The sequence below is a fragment of the Equus quagga genome, chromosome 12 (assembly GCF_021613505.1).
Source record: "Equus quagga isolate Etosha38 chromosome 12, UCLA_HA_Equagga_1.0, whole genome shotgun sequence".
Taxonomy (NCBI): domain Eukaryota; kingdom Metazoa; phylum Chordata; class Mammalia; order Perissodactyla; family Equidae; genus Equus; species Equus quagga.
In genome coordinates, this window is record NC_060278.1 from 18,509,538 (window position 1) to 18,528,866 (window position 19,329).

The 19,329-nt window shown below is 44.2% G+C and overlaps 1 protein-coding gene across 1 annotated transcript in view; it reads left to right on the plus strand.

Annotated features, from left to right (window-relative positions):
- Positions 1 to 19,329, plus strand: part of FAM171A1 (family with sequence similarity 171 member A1) — a 131,889-nt gene that overhangs the window by 98,443 nt on the left and 14,117 nt on the right. Inside the window, exon 5 of the mRNA XM_046679965.1 lies at positions 4,326 to 4,502. Within this exon, the coding sequence (XP_046535921.1) occupies positions 4,326 to 4,502 (177 nt within the window). The remainder of the gene's footprint in view (positions 1 to 4,325; positions 4,503 to 19,329) is intronic.

The following is a 19,329-nucleotide window of genomic DNA, read 5'->3' on the forward strand; positions in this document are numbered from 1 at the left end:
AGTTCTTATAAGTGAAATTGTATTAAGAGTGTAAGATCAGAGTTCAAGCGTTTCTGTGCCTCTGTCCTCAACGTGGTCCCACTTGCCCCAGAACGTGTGTTTGGTGGAGCAGCCTTCCCAGCTGCCCTCGCCGAGATGCACTGCCCCACCCACCCACGTGTCACGGCTGGGAGGGCAGGGGTGGCACTGGGTCTGATTCCAAGATAGCAAACTGGGGCCGCCCACCCCACCGGCACACGGAGCATGCAGGATGGGGGCTTCTGCTCTCTACGTCTGTGTCCGTCCTGCATTTTCTCACGTTTTTCCTTGCTCTGATCTCTCTCTCTGCCTTCCACTCAGCAAAGAGTGGTCAGCCTTTGAAGTTGAGTTTGAATCCTCTCCTGGCAGACCTCTGGGTCAGCTCGGTCATTATCACCCTATTCTGGCATGACACACATTGCTCAAAGGTCAGAGAAACTAAAAGCCACCAGCCAGAAGATATATAATAATTCCTTATCAGGAAAGACTGGAGACATGCGCCTTCTGCCTCTGTTCACGTCCAACAGCGCAGTTCATCCGGGTGCTCCACGCTAACGTGGCCCCTGGTCCCTCTGGTGAATGGACAGTGGGATTCTGAAGTTCCGAAGCACTTACTTGTCTCCCCTCCTCTTTTCCCCGACACTGTAGACTAGTCACAACATACACGTGAAATCCAGAGGCTGTTCTGGGTTCACTTCTGCTAGGTGAGTAAGTTATTGCATGTCCCAGGGACACTTTGATTGAATTTCACCTAATTGTCCAGTATTTTACGTAAACGGATCATTCCGAAAAAGCTTTGAAACCTGAAACACCTGATCCGTTTTGCAGAATGTTGATCCATGTCTGCATATGGATCAGGGTGACCTGGTGACCTGTCATTTGCTTTTCTTCTCTCTGTGGTACCTGTTTTCAGAAGTGTTTCTTCTTCCTTTAATTTTTGTGTGATGATGATGTGATTAATATGCCACTCATTAACCATCGGACAGATGCATGGGAGACATCGTAATTAAACATTATTGGGGAAAAAATATTGGCTTTTAGTTGATATGTACTAGCCTGGGAGAAAAGCACTGTGGTGGGGAAACATGGTAAATGACAATCTGAGACCGTCAGGAAATCTCCATCTAGTCTCCCCAACAAAATGGTGCACCACCATGGAAGTCTAACTTGGAGGAACAACCTCGTTCCTCAGAGCTCGTTAATCTTTCTGTGCCCCACTTCCAAGAGCTCTTGAATAAATTATGAAACCCGAGACGATGGAGAAGAGAACACAAAGACATAGGACTATTGATTTTAGAGGACTTTGTTTTATTTTCAAATCACTCTCTTATTTCAGATGGAAGAGGTAAGGTCTTTGGAAAGTTACATTCAACTTCTCTTCCACTGAAGTAACGGATAAGTTGACCTAGGGAGAATCAGACCTTCTTTGAGTGCTGCCAGGCAAGGTGGCCACCCAGAGGTGCGTTCGCTGGAACCCACGAGGCCGTGGGGGCGTGGCTTCCGTTCCACACCCCAACTTCTCATCGGCTAGGTATCTGTCCCGAGTTCCGCTTTGTGCACAGCTTCTCTCCTGCCCCCCACAGATGTTTGCCTCTTGTTTTATAAGGTGCACCCTAAGCTGAGAGCCTGGACCACATGGACCTGTGTGAGATGACAGGTCGTAATTGGAGTTCAAGGACGCTGAACAGAGGCCTCAGATGTGATTGGAAAGTGCTCCGAAGGCTGGTTTCCTTGGAGTGTCCTAAGAGGAGTAGTGTCCGGTTTAGAGGGAGCCTCCAGAGTTGTAAATAGAGGGCCACGTGGAGCATTGGCTGCTTCCTCACTTGCTCGTTCCTGTCCACCCCAGGGTTTCCTGGCGTCACGTGGGACAGCCTTCTCACATACACAGGCCAGGGACGTGGTGCCTTCACAGCGTCACACTCTCCCTCTGGTTGCTAAGGAAGCAGAGAACGGTTCTGTGATATTTTCTAGGAGTTTTCAAGGAATTACTTCTCCTAGAAACTCCAGGAAGACAGAGGAATCTGTAAAATGACTAAAGTGAGAAATTTCCCTGCAGTCCAGAAAAGTCGGTAGTAGAATACAAAGCCGAACAGAATCCTGGATGCGATCTGAGCAAAACCCTCCCATTACGAGGGACGAGTCAGAGGCCTCCTAGCGTGGTCCAGCGGGGCTGCCCCCTCATCCTGCTGCTTTTGCTTGACACCTGTCTTTATTCAGACATCCTGGGAGCCAGGTAACATCAAGAGGGAACAGGCAGGAGAGGCCTCCTTCTGTCTAGAACTCAGCATTTTGTGTGGAGGTACAGTCTCATAACAAGGACTGGAAGGAAAATGATTTAGCCCTTCCAAGCATGACTCATTCCAGAATAAAGAAAGTGGGAGGGTAGAGGGAGAGTCATTTGGAAGCATGGAGGAGGAGCAGGCACTCAGTGGAACACTGAGAAGGGAAAGAGGCCTCAAGAAAGCAGATATAATTGCCTGCAGTGTCTTCAGACAGAACTTTTAAAAGAACGTTACATCTCACGTTCTAAGCTAAGGCATATTGCTTTAAATTAATATACTTTTTTCTGCAATGCTGTGCTTACTTCTGGATGTTTATATCTGAGTCTGTTTCTTTCTGGAGACTTACAGGAAAGCATCTAGTCCAACCTAGATAAGGTTGCAGACAAGAAAAACAGACCCCAGAGGAGTGAAGTCACTTGCCCGAGTATGCGTAAGCAGTTAGTGGCAGATCTCGTCTTCCTGGGCCAGGATGTGCAAGATAATAGGAAGGGAGAATAGAAAGATGATGAGTAGGGACAGTGGAGATGCCGTTTCTAGGAATCAAGAGGCAGAGTTAAGTGGGAGGAAAGGATGGATGATGAGTCTGGAGTGCTTCTCTGTTCCACCCGCTGCCTCCCTGTTCAGACATCCTGCTTCAGGTTAGATGAAAGAAGCAGTGTTACCTAACTGAAAACATGACCTCTAAGTTGTTTATACCAAGTCTAATAATTTCTCTGTAGTTTTAAGTTGTATCTCATCAAGAGAGTCTAACAGAACCTAGAGAGGTACATTGTGGACCTGGCTTTGCTTCCGTGTCACCTTTGGGCAACTGGCACATTTAGGTGTCCATCCGCAAGATATTTTGGCCAGAAATATGCTACATTCTGAGTTTTGGTTTTCTTTACCCTAAAACGAAATAGTCGGACTAAAAGATTTCAGGACTCGAATCTGTGATTTCAACATGGACCTTTTGATGAAATTCCAATCTCCATGCCTTTCCTTTCATTGAAAAACAGAGATGGGTACAAATGATAAAAGGCAGTGCTGTCATTAGCTGCATTTGCTCTGAAGGGTTTAGCTCTAACTTGTTGAAACTTATTCCCTAGATTTGCTTAAATGTTTAAATTTAGTCCTAGATGGAGATTTCCATTAGCTCAGGTAGTTGATGGGTGAGTAAGTAAGTAGCTTAACAAGAAATCCTATAGATTGTGTTCTAATGTAGCTTAAATTTTTTTATCACTGTGTTTTCGTCGTTGTGTTCAAGCAAGGATTTAAAATTATGATGGAATACATTTTGTGGTATTATATTTCACTGGAGAAAAATCTTTCTAAAATGGATTGCTTAAGCATATAAATATAATATCGCTCTCCTAAGCATTCCCTAATTTATCTGTAAAGTAGACAGTCATTAAAGCATTGGCTTAGATAAAAGGGCTCTAATGTAGAATAATTGGTATATTAAATTCCTTTTAAACAGATCAAAGTAACAGTGGCAACTAAAATAACTCATAAATATTTCATGTCCAACTTTTCAATCGTGTACCTCTAGTAGAAGTACGTTAATATTTTGAAGCCCTCCTTGAAGAAATTCACCTTTCTTTTTTTTTAAGCAGTCTCTAATTTAAAGCATTTGTTTCATTATGGTGATGGGCCAAGAAATTAACACATGCACGGGGCTCACTCTGTATAGGAGTCCATTTCGAGGATTTCCGCATGCCGTTTGGAGGCCCTTTGTGAAAGCACAGTAGTTAGAATTGGCAAACCTGAGCTTGGATCCCAACCCCACCTCACACTGGAGTATGCCCTTAGGCAGCTCCCATTACTGCCCTTTCTGAGCATCAGTTTCTTTGTGTGTGAAATGGGGATTTTACTAGCTTAGAAGGTCGTGGTGAGGACTGTGTGTTTAAAGTGCTTTATCCAGCCCCTGGCATATAAGAGGTACAGTACTCAGTCAATGGTAACTGTTACTATTTTCTTGCAAACGGTTTCCCCAGCCCCACCTAAGTCCCTTGTGTGCAAGTGATGGAGAATGCTTCTTGCTTGCAGGAAACGGCACCAGGTACGAGCTGACCCCGGTCACAGCTGTCAGCGTCCACTTGCTCAGCAGTGATGGAACCCCGGTGCTGGTGGATGGTCCCATTTATGTCACCGTGCCCCTGGCCACACAGAGCAGTCTGAGGCACAATGCCTATGTCGCAGCGTGGCGGTTTGACCAGAAGCTGGGTAAGCAAGACTAATGTGCTGGCGATCGACTAACAGATGACTTCTTTACTGTTGAATTTTCCTTTCAAGAAGCCTGTGCAGGTCTCTCTTCTGTGAAATTACTAAATGCTGCCGAGGTTTCTGGTGGGTAAAGCTTACTCCGCTGTGCCATTCAGGCACGCTCTTTGGAGTTACTTTTTTTTTTCCTTGCACGTTTAAGCTAATTTACTTGAAAAGAATCTTAAAAGGTTATTAGAGCTAAAATGGACTCTCCTAATCTTAATCCTTTTATTCTTTAGAATGAATATATGATCTCTCTTAGGCGTGTGGTTTTCTTTTGCTGTTTTCTGAGAAAGGAACAACATGGCCAACATTGTACAAAAAAAGAAAATAAAAATTACCCATAGTCCCACCACCTAGAGAAAATCACTAATAATATTTTGGATTATATCCTTCTGGTCATTTTACTCTGCAAGTATGTATTAGCTATCTAGTGCTGTGTAACAAATTGCCCTAAAACTGAGCAGCTTTAGACAACGAGGAATGTCTGTTGTCTCTCTGTTTGGGAGGGTCAGGAATCCAGGCACAGCCTCACTGGGTGGTCTGGCTCAGGGTCTCCAGCAAGGGTGCAGTCGGGCTGTTGGCCAGGGCTCTGCTCGTCTCCAGGTTCAGCCGGGGCTGGTGAGCATGCCTCAGTCCTACTCACATGGCTCTAGGAGGCCGCAGCTCCCTGCTGGCTGTTGGCCAGAGGCCTCAGCTCCTTGCCACATGGGCCTCTCCACGGGGCTGCTCACAACCTGGCAGCTTGTTTCCCCTGGAGCAAGTGATCCAAGAGAAAATAAAAAATAAACTAAAAATACAAAAGCCCAAGTGGGCAAAATGAAAGTCACGGTCTTTTATAACCTAACGTCCAAGTGGCACACCATCACTTCTTTCCATTTGCTGTGGTCACAGAGCCCAGCACTGGTACAGTGTGGGGAGGAATCGCACAGGTGTGTGAACACCAGGCAATCATCAGGGCCTTCCACAAAATATATATTTAACAGAAATGGGATTATATGCTATGCACTGTTCTATAACTTGCTTTTAAAAATCATTCATATATCATGAACGTCTTTCCATAGCATTAACTCTTATTAACCACAATGTCAATATTAATGAGTGCAAAGGATTCCATTCTTTGGATAGGTCATGATTCAGTTGCTCAGTCAGTCCCCTACAATTAGGAAAACAGTACTGTGCTCACCAATGCTATGATAAATATCTTTGTAGCTAAATCTTTATACACGGCCATGATTATTTCCTGAGGATAAAATTTTAGAAGTGGAATTGCTGAGCTAAAAATGTTCAAAAGTCTAAAGCTTTTAACACGTATTTCCAAATCATCCCCTGGGACATTTTAGAGTTGACACTCATAATAATAACATGGGAGCACACGCCCGTGCTTAGGATTCTGAAGGCACATTGGGTCCTGCATCCCTTTGGTTCCGAGTTCCGTGAAAGTCCAGTCTGAAAATACCGGTTTTCAAAGGACCCAATTCAGAATTTTAAACTGTTAGGCCATGCATAAAGATTATTCAGAGATTTTTGATATCAAATGTGTTTTCAAAGAGGCCTAATTCTTTGAGTAGTCAAATTACAGTTCTAGGAATTTATATTTGGAAATAAATACCTGTAGGGATTTCCGGGGTTTGTGGGGTTTTTGTTTTGTTTGATTTTCCAAATAATTTCTAAGAGACTCCAGAATTATTTGTGTGGAATTCACTGATGTGATCAGATGTACTGCGCTTGGCGATGCGAGCTGGCTCGTGCTGTGGCATTAACATACCCCACGCTGAGTAGATGGGCACTTGATTGCTGGGTGTGTTCTCTACGACTCGGTGGTTTCCTGAGACGTTGTGGTCCTGGTCAGGACAGAGGGAGCCCTGGTCTCCCAGGAGAAAGCAGCTTGAGAGCGTGTGACGGAGAGTGTCTCTGAAGAACGCGGGAATTCTGAAGGGAGGAGAGGACGTGGATAAAGAAGCATGGAGACAAAGTAGGAGGGAGAAGGGAGAAGCTGAAACCTGGGTCTGCAACTTGTACAACTGTAAGTCCCACCTTGGGCAAATCGCTCGTACCTGTTTTCTCTTGTGTACAAGACATGCACTTGCTGAGTCTCCTGTTCTCTTCGTTATTCTTCCTCTCTCCGTTGGCCCTCCTGACTGGCCCCAAACACACCCGGATCAGTGCTCCGGAAATGGCAGCATAGCATGTGGTTAAGAGCAGGGACTCTGGGGCCACACTGGATTGAAATTCCAGCTCTGCTATCCAGAGGCTGTGTAGCCTTGGCCAAGTTACATAACCTCTCTGTGCCATAGTTTTTTCAGCTGTGAAATGGAGGATATTGTTGTTCTGAACAGTGTATTTCTCTGGAGAAACAGAACCAATAGTGTGTGTGTGTGTGTGTGTGTGTGTAGAGAAAGAGAGAGAGAGAGATTTAAGGAATTGGCTTGTGCAGTTGTGGAGGCTGGCAAGTCCAAAGTCTACAGGGCAGGCCAGCAGGCTGGAGACCCAGAGAAGAGCTGATGTTGCAGTTTGAGTCCAACGGCAGTCTGCTGGCAGAATTTCCTCTTCCTTGGGGGAGGTCAGCCTTTTTCTTAAGGCCATCAACTGATTAGATGAGGCCCACCCACATTAGGGGGGGTCATCTGCTTTACTCAGGCTACTGATTTAAATGTTAATCTCATCTTAAAAATATCTTCACAGCAACATGCAGACGTGTTTGACCAAATATCTGAGGACCACGGCCTAGCCAGGTTGACGCATAAAATTAACCACCCCAAGGAGTAAACGAATTAATATTTGTTAGAAGCTAAGTGCAGTGCCTGGCACAAACCAGTACACCCTAAGAGTCTATTAATTCAACAAAGGTCTCCCCGTTTCTGTAGGTTTTCCCAGACTGTGCCATCCAAACCACTTTCCCAGCTTCCCCTTAGCCTGGACTTCTTGAAGGGTTATTCTCCATGTGCTGCTTCTATTTCTTGACCCACTGCAGTGCTGTTTCTGCCTCCCACTCTCCCGAAACAAACGTCGCTAAGTTCACCAGCGGCTGCGTGATGGTAAAACGGGCGACCTCCTCATCCTCTTCCGTGTCTTTGCAGCCTTTGATGGTTTTCCTTCCTCTGTAGAGTGCCCTCCTTCCGTGGCTCTCTGACTCAGTGTCCCCCTGGGTCCTCCTGTCTGCCCGTCCTTGGTTCTGCCCTCTGCCAGCTCCTGACTTACTTTGCGCGCAGTGTCGGGGGCATCTGTCCCCCTCCCACGCTCCCACAGCTGCCTGTGCGCCCGAGTCTCATTCTCTGATGTGTGTCTCACTGTCTGTTAGACATCTGCTTCCGGATGTTCTCCCGGAAACTCCAGTCCAACGGGCCTAAAACCAAGACTCCTCGACGGCCCTCACCCCAACCTCTCAACCTGTTCAGTTCTGTGTTTCCTCTCTTGGCTGAGGGTATCGTCTACCGGGCCGCTGAAGCAGGAAACTCAGTTATCCCCAGTTTATCCTTTTGCTTCACCTCCCCACCCCGGCCGTGTCTGCTCCGCTGCAAAGCTGTGTTGATGGCAGGTCAGCATTTCTCAAACTCACCCTCTCCTCTCCTTTTCTGTGTTCCCTCTGGCTCAGTTCAGACTCTTCCCTCTTTTCTGGACAATTCCAGCAGCTGACTGCCTCCCGCCTCTCCTTCCCTCCACTAGGTCTTCGGTGTTGCTGCCTGGACTGTCTTTCAAAACCACAGACCGCTTTCCCACGTGAGAATGCCTCAGGGCCACGCGTCGTGAGGCAGTCTACACTCTGCACGGCACACAGGTCTCCTCAGAGCTGGCCCCTGCCTCTCTCTCCTCCTCGTTTGCAGCCACTGTCTCCTGCACACCCTCTGTTGCTGCCACACCACATCGTTTACCCTTCCCTGGACGTCTCCCTCGTAGCTTGTCACACTGTGTAGCAGGACCTCTCCTTTCAAATCCTCTCTCCGTCCCCCGAACAGTCATTTAGCCCCTCCTGGGCCCATCGTACGTATTGCAGGGGTACTAAAAGGATGTGAGGACTTGGCCGTGCATATTCATCTTTGCATATTGAACAAGAACAGTTAATACTCAAGAACAGTTCCTGGCACAGGCTAGATGCCGAGCTGAAATGTTTGTTGAATGACTGAATCAGATAAGGATCATTTAGATGTTTTAACAGTCAGGGTCATTTAAGATATTATAATATAACGTTTGTACTTAAGGTGACTATATACATAGAATGTCCCTTTACATATCTGCGTATATGTACATTTAATAAGAGGATGAGGCTTTGAGCTCTTGTTTGGAGAGAACAATTATACTGGATTTTCTCCATCCTGGAGCTTCCGTCCCTACTGCTGTCACTCTTCCCCTTTTTCCCGCCTCCTCTTTTTTGAAGGAGTGTGTTGGAATATGGATGGATAGGGCTGGGAGTATGAAAGGTTATATTTCTAAAACGATGGAGCTTTCTCCAGGATTCGTGCACATGTATGTCATCACAATATGGCGCAGGTCTACAGAAGCAGCATCCTTGCTCTCCTTCGTTTATTTTGTCTACAGCTCACCAACAACAAAATTTATTTTAAAAAAATTTTTGATGTATGTGGCAGGCTGAGTAATGGCCCCCTAAATATCGCCACATCCTAATGCCCTGGACCCTGGGAATATTACCTTACGTGGTAAAGGGACTCTGCAGATGTGGTGAAGTTAAGAATCTAGAGATGGGGAAATTCTCCTGGATTATCCAGATGGGCCCACTGCATTCACAGTGGTCTTTATAAGAGGGACGCGGGAGGAGTCAGAATCAGAGGAGATGCCCATGTGATGTCAGAAGCAGAGACTGGAGTGATGCACTTAGAAAATGGAGGAAGGGCCGCAAGCCAAGGACTGCAGGCAGCCACTCAAAGCTGAAAAGGGCAAGAGAACAGATTCTCCCTCCAGAGCCTCCAGAAGGAACCGGCCCTGCCGACACCTTGACTTTCGCCCACTGACGCTAATTTTGGACTTTGGACCTCCAGAACAGTAAGAGAATAAATCTGTGTTGTTTTAAGCCCCGAAGTTTGTGGCAATTTATTACAGTAATAGGAAACGAATACAATATAGAAAACCTCTCCAACGGAAGTTATCCAATTCTCTGTTTCCTCTCTGAAAAGAATCCACAGGGCATTGAGCCTTTTGCCATTGGGAATCTTCATTGTGGAATGGATCTACTTCCATTTCAATGGTCTTTTTAATTTAGCATCTACTGTCAAAAATGTAACTGTCAGGGGCCGGCCCAGTGGTGCAGCGGTTAAGTTCACACGTTAAGTTCACACGTTCCTTCACACATTTCTTCGCACCTTCGGCTTTGGCGGCCAATTCGGATCCTGGGTGGGGACATGGCACCGCTTGGCATGCCATGCTGTGGTAGGCGTCCCACATATAAAGTAGAGGAAGATGGACACGGATGTTAGCTCAGGACCAGTCTTCCTCAGCAAAAAAAAAGAGGAAGACTGGCAGCAGATGTTAGCTCAGGGCCAGTCTTCCTCAGCAAAAAGAGGAGGATTGCAGCAGATGTTAGCTCAGGGCTAATTTTCCTCAAAATAAAAAGAAAAAGTAACTGCCAGATTCCTGGTTATAACAGATTGTATGTGTACAGAGAAAAGCCAGCATTTGGATAGACATTCAAAAATAATCAAATGACTTAAAATATGTTTTGTGAAAGCTTTATCTTTAAGATTGGATGGACATTTTAAAGAAACCGTATGTTCTTTAATTTCTTAAACTCACTGGAAACCTACATACTTCATAAGGGTTTCTTTTTTTTATTATATTTAATCAATAATATTATTATTTAAGTAGAAAATTAAATTATTTCAGTTAAGTGAAAAGCTCTAAGACAGTATCATCAGAGCAGGGAAACAAAAGTAGGAACACATGTTAAACATATAACACTGTTTACTAATTAGCTGCTATTTACGATTGATTCGAATATGATAATCACTTCAAAGCAGTTTAACACTTTAAATTATCTACTTTTGGGTTAAATCAAAGTACTTGCAATTCCAAAGTGTTGAACTGCCGGAAAGAGCAATTTGTGACTCCATTAAGAATTTTTCACCTAAATCAGGGTTGGCAAACTACGGCCTGAACGCTGAGAATGGTTTTTACGTTTTTAAATGGTTGAAGAAAGAATCAAAAGAAGAAAAGTATCTCACGACACATGAAAATTATATGAAATTCAAAGGTGGAGTGTCCCTAAATAAAGTTTTGTTGGATGCTATGAACTGAATGTTTGTATCCCTCCCCCCCCGCCCCCCCACCAAAATTCCCGTGTGGAAATCCTACCCGCCAGTATGATGGTATTAGGAGGTGTGGCCTTTGGAGGTGACGGGGCCATAAGGGCTCTGGGGTTAATGCCCTTATGAAAGGGGCCCCAGAGAGCTCCCTTGCCCCTTCCACATCCGTGAACCAAGAAGTGAGCCCTCACCGGACACTGGATTTCTTGGCACCTTGATCTTGGATTTTCCAGCCTCCAGAACTGTGAGAAATAAATTTCTGCTGTTTGTAAGCCACCCAGTCTAGGTTATTTTGTTATCACAGCCATAACGGACTACGACATTGGAACACACCCACGCCCATTTCTTTTGTATCATCGATGAGTGTTTCTGTGCTACACCGGCGGAGCTGAGTAATTACAACAGAGACTGTATCCCCCAAACTGAAAATATATACTATCTGGCCTATTAGAGGAAGATTTTGTGATCCTGATCTAAAATGGCTTCAAAGGGGAAGCTCTTACCATTCTAGTGTTAGAATGCAAGTATATTCTGCACTCTGCAGGGCCAGCCAGGGGCCGAATCAGTCACAGTCCATCTTGCTGTCATCCGGGGAGCCCTCGGGCACTTGGCCAGAAGTCACAATTGATGCTCAGGTGATAGCACTTGTTAAAGGGCAGGATTGCAAACTCTGTAAAGAAAGGTGAAACTCTCTTTTAGTTCCAGGACTTCTATTTGAAAGATAAAACCACATTTTAATGATACTTTGAATACTTTTCATCCATGACTGCTGGAAACTGAAAGGTTCCTCTCAGGAGAGAGCCTTCGAGCTGCTCCGTTTCAGACACCATTAGAGGGGGCTCAGCATTTGATGCTGCTGTTTACCACTGTTGTCTCTCTCTCTCTCTCTCTCTCTTTTTTTTAATGGCTACAAGTGTCTCTTCATTTTTTCTTTAGGAACAGGTGAGGAATTTCCCATTATAAAAATTAGCATCTCTGTATTTCAACCCACATGGTCACAGAAGGATGACCTACAAGAGTAACATTCTTAGAACATGAGTAAAGCAGGGTTTGTTTAGTATGTTAGTATGTTAGAACAGTATGAATTGGCTACTTGTTATGTATGCTTTCAGTAAAGATGATTTTTTTTTTAAAGCACAACTTGCATATACTAGAATAGAAACTTTTGCTGCGTTTACATGTCGTGCTGAAACTACCGTGTTAAAATCCCACTTGATTTATGGTGCCAGGGAGGACTCTGTTTAGGGAGTGTAAGCCTTTTCCTTTGGGGAATTAGCAGATTTTTTTTACCTTATGGTCTTCTAATGATGCTGTCTCTTCTGAAAAGTAGTACGGTGCCAGTGCCTGTGTCCCAGGTGTCAAGGTGTGTCTGAGAGGATGAGATTAAGTAGATGTACACACCTTCCTATCAATCATGTGCAGGGGGCCTGGCTGACCTTTGAAAGAAGCGATTCTCCATCCCCAGTCTGGCAAATGAAGTTCCGTTGGTCCTGGTGAATGCATCTTAGCTGAGGCTTTCTAGAAATAAGAGACGATCATGTCAGCTCACTTTTACAGGCATTTACTCCCTTTAGCCTGTAACTGGGACAGCAGATGGCTGGCTGATATTCCGGGTTGTCAGCCTGCGATCTGACTTGTTGCCCTGGGGAATGGTCACTTGCGAACAAGGAAACCAGGTCAGTGGTTTGAATTTAAAGTGACTGACTGACATTGAGTGGCAAAGAAATCAAGACTTGAGATTCTGTATTTGGTAAGTTTCTGCTGTTGAACAATAACTTATATCGTTCCTTGACTTGAATACTCTCATTCTAATGAGATGACTGAAATAAAAGCGTATTCTGAGTGAAGCTACATTGTAGAATCCAGTTTTAACTGCCTTCCTAAAACACAGCCTGCAGAGTGTGTGTGGGTTGCTATAGAAATGGTGGTTACTGAACCAGCTTTTTGTCATGTATGGTGCATATGTATACCCAATCATAATGGCCCGTAGTAGATTTGTCTCCGCTTCCGAGGTTGAACATTGCTGCTGATGCTGTGCTCATTGATCTGGTCCTTTTTGGGTAAGTCATGGCCAGCCTGCCCTTGAACGTGGAGCTTGATTTAAAATAGAGATCTAAGATTTTGTTCCATTTCATTGTTTTTTGTGGGGAGGAAGCGGTGAGAGTTCTTAAAGCACTAAATTATGTTTGTAACTTTAAGAAAATGAAAATAATAATATTATTGGCCTATCTTTTTCTCTATACGTTATCAGCCGCATGTCCAGATGGAAGGTGACATACTGGAATACTGAGGTGGAGTGATTGAATGAACTATATTACATTCTGTGGGGAAAAGTTAGAAGAAAAGAAGGGAATTCATTTCTCTAACAATTAAGTATGTATTTATATATGTGATATTAATTTTAGAACCACATGCATCATCTTTAATTTTTTCAAAAAGAACAGACTCAGTGGTTAAGGGTCTTCAACAAGGAAGGAAGCAGACTTACCTATCTAGTGTCCTGTCAATATATCCTTAAGACAGATGTTATCTGAAATTGGTCTTCTCGCAGTGAAAGTTGTTTCTTAGAAACAAAGAAATAACTCTCAGGAAAAGAGTCTCTACTTTCTCAGATGTCAAAATTGCCTAGAAAAGTGAATGGGGCTTCTATTAGCTATGTAGGAGGAAAAGAAGGTAATTTACCTGCAAAGAAAGCTGATGGAAGTGATGTAACAGAAAGAAAAGAACACCAAAGGCATAGACTTAATTTGGGTAAATGATGACAGTCCTTGAAAACTTTATCTTGCCAGAGATCTTGGCTGCCAGGTGGCCAACAGACTGTGATTTGTTTTTGCGACACAGATCTGTATCTTTCTGCCACTATGGACCATTTAGCATCACGGTTGCGATGTTCCGCTCTTGTTGTCTGAGTGGAATGGAGGAGGGCCCGGAACACACGCGTTGCCCATGGGGAGAATGAAGGCAGAGTGATCTCAGAACATGGACATTTGTTTTTCGATGTCGCCTAGCAACTCAAAAAACAATCTTGTAATATCAGTCCATTCCTAAGAATTGGTAAACCCTTTGTGTTGTAGCCCCCTCCAAAAATGAGCATTTTCAGTGAATAAAACCATCTCGTTCGCTCTATCGTAGTTGTGGTTCAGGGCCACTTTTGTTTTGAAACGCTATTCTTGGAGACTTAATTTTGCTGAAGTGTCATTTTATATAGAGCTAGAACTTCCCATGCTGGAGTTTAACTGAAACAATTTTTGGCAGGCTTTACAAATGACTGCTGCCCACTTTGTGGTCTTGAGTGTTTAGATCAATATGTTCCTCCCGAAAGAGAATGTGTCTTATGTTACAGTGAACTCTTAAGCGCTTCTGGAGGATTCACTTTGCGGATTATCTGTGGCCAGTTTGTATCCTCCTGCTGGCTTCTCCCATCACCTAGAAGCCTCTGCACCCTCTTGCTTTGCTGCCACTTGGCCTGGATTTTAAGCACCGCATCTAACATGCTCCTTCTAATATCAGCCTGGGTGAAAAATAATTAGAAAGATAAAGCTGCCGTAATTTATTTCGAAACCAAGTACAGTCGTCTCTCTGTATCTGCGGGGGGTTGGTTCCAGGACCCGCTGGGGTACCAGAATCCTCAGATGCTCACGTCCCTTTCTATAAAATGGTGTAATATTTGCATCTAACCTATACACATCCTCCCCTATACTTTAAATCATCTCTAGATGACTTATAATATCTAATACAATGTAAATGCTATGTAAATAGTTGTTACACTGTACTGTTTAGGGAATAAAGACAAGAAAATAAAATCTGTGCATGTTCAGTACAGACCCAACCATCACAGGCCTTTTGATCCCCAGTTGCTTGAATCCATGGATGCAAACCCATGGATACAGACAGCCAACTATATTTTTTAAATGTCTTGTTTTCAGTTACCTCCACTGAAATAGGTAATTAAAAGGTAAAAATATTTTTGATAGATTTGAATATTGCACTGGATGCTATACAGCCAATAATAGGAGTGTGTGGAATATAGGTGGCATGTTGCCCAGCAACTGAGACAGCTTGGACTTGTATCCTGGCTCCTCCTCAAGTTACTAGTTGTGTGATCTTGAGCAAGTCCTTTAGCCTCTCAGGGCCTCAGTTTTCTCATCTATAAAATGGGAATAATAGTCATCGTCCCTACGTCAGAGAATTGTTGTGAATGGGGAGCACTTGCAGCAGTGCAAGGGGCTCTGTAAATGTTAGCCATCGTTATTATAATCATCACCGCCCATGTTTAGTTTGTGAATTTTTGGTGGAGCATGATATAAGAGAGAAGGACAGGTATAGTGAAGTCCTCGGGTCTTTAAATTTAATATCCCAGCCTCAGCCAAGGCTGCCACATTGCTGCTATGTGCCAGGTCCCCAATCTGATTGCTCAGTTCCGTGCCCTACCGGTTTGTCCCTATTTTGAATGTTATTGCTGTTCTCTTATTTCCAGATGACCCTCACAGTTCAGAATAGGTAATGCCTTTTAACTGGAGTAGAGTAGGAATCTGAGTCCCTTGGTCTGCAGAGTGAGGGCTGACCAGGGGGCGAGCCCAGCTGGCTGCCTGGCATCTGAACTTGAGTGTCGCTCTGCTCTTCTCCTTTCTTGCAACTCAGCGCCCTTGGTCTTTACGGCGACCTGTGATGTTGTCCTCACTTCACAGGCGAATAAACCAAGGACCGGAACTCGGGATGGACGAAGATCCCAGATGTCCAGGCTTTCCTGAGCAAGATCCCATGTTTCTCAAACCAGGGTCTGTAGACCCGGAGGGCTTCTTCGGGCTCTGGGAATTGTCTGCAAGGATTTTAAAACCTGGGGTTTTGCTTTTGATGATAATCTTCTAAAACTTAACATGAAAAATATTCTGCATCGTCTGGATTCAATACAGAATTATTTTCCAGTTTTACTGAAATATAATTGACGTACTAAGTTTAAGGTGTACAACATAATGGTTTGACTTACATATATTGTGAAATGATTGCCACTTTAGTTAAATGATTTAGTTAAATGATTTAGTTAAATGAGTGTGATTTTAGTTAATATCCATCATCTCACATAAATACAAAAAAAAGAAAAAAATTTTTTTCCGTTGTGTTGAGAACTCTTAGCATCTACTCTCTTAACAACTTTCATATATACCATTCAGCCGTGTTAACTATAGTCCCCATGTTGTACGTCACATCCCCAGGACTTAGTTATCTTATAACTGGAAGTTTGTACCTTTTGATCACCTTCCTCCAGTTTCCCCTCCCCCCACCCTCTCAATACAGAATTTAAAACCATCAGATCCTTTTATTGCCTGAATTTGCATTTATACACTATTTGATAGAATAGGACTAAAGGGAACTGAACAGCAGTAGAGGTCGCACATAAAGGACACAACTTCATCACATTGAGGAAAAGTGAAATTGAAGGATGTTGAAAGAGGAACATTTCGTAAGTTCAGCTGGAGAAAGGTCATAGGAGATCCGACTCAGCCATGCTCAGCTCAAAAGAAACCTCAGCCTGGCCATCAATGTCATGTTTATGTTGCAAGGGACAAGTTCCCTTCAGTAATATGTCATCAGGTATGGCATTAAATTGATGTTTTTAATTTGAATATTATTTTGAAATTTTACAGCCTGTTTCTTTTATAAATTCGTTTTGTTTTATAAAGTTAACACATTGTGTGGGAATTTCTTTTTCTTTCTTTCTTTCTTTTTTTTTTTTTTTAAAGATTGGCACCTGAGCTAACAACTGTTGCCAATCTTTTTTTATTTCTGCTTTTTTTTTACTCCCCAGATCCCCCCAGTGTATAGTTGTATATTTTAGTTGTGGGTCCTTCTAGTTGTGGCATGTGGGATGCTGCCTCAACGTGGCCTGATGAGCGGTGCCATGTCCGCGCCCAGGATCTGAACCGGTGAAACCCTGGGCCGCCGAAGCAGAGCGCAAGAACTTAACCACTCAGCCATGGGGCCGGCCTCTGTTTTTCTTTTTAAAGTGGTTTTATACATTAATCAGGCCTGGAAATCATTGGTATGGAAGATAATCCTGGCCTGGTATCTACTTTAGGCAAAGCCTCATCAATACTCGAGATTTATTTCTGGAAAAATATCCATCACTGGGAAAACCTTTCAGATAGGTCATTTTATCTTTTGGAATAAAATTCTGCCTCTTAGTAGCTCTGCCTCTTGGCCAGTATCACCCTGAGACTGAGCAAGAGGGGCCCCTGCCCTAAGCCCCACAGGTAGAGGGCCTCGCTCTGACGCTCACCCAGCTGTACACTTTCCCCGTAGGATCAGGCCTCACTGACCCAAAGGGATGTGGCTCCCTGAAAGCTAAGCTCCCCTCTCTAGAATACCGTCCTGGAATTCCCTGCCCAAATGGGCCTAAGCTGGCTTCCAGGCCCTTTCCTGCAGGTCCATCTCCTGGGGGCAGACCTCTGTGCCCATAACACAGGCCACCTGCACACCCCCAGGCCATAGAAGTGGCCAAGGAGAGGCTGCTGGCTGGGGCCTGAGCTTGGATATGTGAGTTAGCAGTCCACGTCCATGTGCACAAGGCTGAGGATGAGTTGAGAAGGGGGTGGGTCGCAAACCAACAATCCTTGTGCCTCTGTGTTCCAGCAAGTGCTCTGAGGAATCTAAGAACTCTATATTCGACCTCGGTCTTTAGGTTATTATAAAGCTATGACGGGAGAATAGGCACATTTATTTAACAATGCGATCGCTTGCCTTATAACTTTTAAACATTTAGATGTATTGTATCTGGATCTCCATTTATATTCTGGTCTTGGGTTCTGAGAATGTTAGGGGTCGCCCTGTCCTTGGGCAAATCACTGACCTCTGAACCTAATGTTTCTTGCCTCAAAAATGAGATACAGGAGACCTGCCTTTCCAGGCCGTGTAAGACTGAAGAGAGAGAATGCACATAAAGCCCCAGCACATTGCCAGGAGTGTATGAAGTTCTTCACATCTTGTTCTTTTTGCCCCTTCTCTTGAATCATGCCTTTAAAATTATTTCTCTGCAGACACGTGCTTGTAAATACCCAGAACACACACACACACAACAAAGCCAGTACACACAACGCAGTTCGTTAGAGGTTCCCACAGAGGCAGCCTTGCTCGCTCTGCAATACAACACAGAGAGGTAGCTGTACCTGGCAGCCCAGCCATTTCTGATGCGCAGTCTGAAGTGTACCTAAATTTCAGGTGAAGAAACATAGGATCACTTGGGAAAAGATTTTTTTGCCTACTCCTTCTCAGCTGAGCTTATTCATTAGCAAAGCAGGTATTACTAGAAACCAGCATTTTTCATCACTCTTCTCAAAGCAACCCCGGAGGTGGGGGGCTACCATCTTTCTTAATGAGAAAGAAGCCCAAACTCAGCACAGGTAAGTGCTCGGGGCACACACATGGCCTCATAGGGAGTGTAGAAGGGGGATGCGAAACACCATTTCCTTCAGACCGCAAATCCCCTTCTTGTCCGAGGATCTCAGATTTTTGTGAATTCCTGCTTCTGTGCCAAGACTTAATGTGGCTTAATAGAATAATGGACTAAATCTGGGAATCCAAAACAACTCATTCTCAGATGTGACTGGTTTGGCCCATACAGTCGATTTGGGGGCATTTGTTTGTTTGTCGTGTTTTAATTTACTGCCAACACTTAAAAATTGAAAGATTTCCCACGGAATTCTGTCTTGGCTTCTCTTTTAAAAATTGAACAGTTTATTCGTTTCAGCAAATATTTATTGGACATCTTCTTTGTGCCAGACTTTACTCTGTTCTAGGCTCTTGGGATAAAGCAATGAGAAAACAAGTCAGAGAAGGTCACTGTAATTATGAAGCTTTTCTCTAAATGAAGGAGACAGACAGCGAGTCAGTTTACTTCAAATGGCATAGTCCTATAAGGCGATTGAGCAGAGTGATGTCAGAGAGAATGTTTGGCTGGTCAGAGCCTTTGGAGAAGTGACATTTGAGCTGAGATCCTAAAGTCACCTAGGAGCCTAACATGGGAATGTCTCGGGGGCAGAATAACAGTCAAGGCAAAAGTCTTAGAGTTGGAACCAGTTTGGCCACACCGCAGCAGCCAGTTCACTAACCAGCACTGCCCCTTCAAGCAAGGACGCGCAGCATCTGTAAGCATATGAATTTGCCAACTCTTGGCCTGTAGTCTGACCAGTGACTAGGTTATTTCTTAAATATAGTAGAAATATTTCCAAAGTTGTTTCAGGCACTGGCTGCCCAGTGGATACACCACAGCAACATTGTGGGAAATGACATCAGGGTTTTCTGAAAGAATCGCCACACCCACAACAGTGCAAATCATTGAGAGCTTTGCTACTCGAAGCGTGGTTCGAAGCTGGGGAGTTTGTGGGCACTGCAGAACTGCATGCATCAGAATCCGCATTTCAACAATATCTCTATTGGAACAGGCTCGCTAACAAGCCCTGGATTAAAGCATCCTACCACATCTGTCCAGATGTTTATAAACTTCTCTGTTACGCTATCCTTCACTTGGAGTGAGTTTT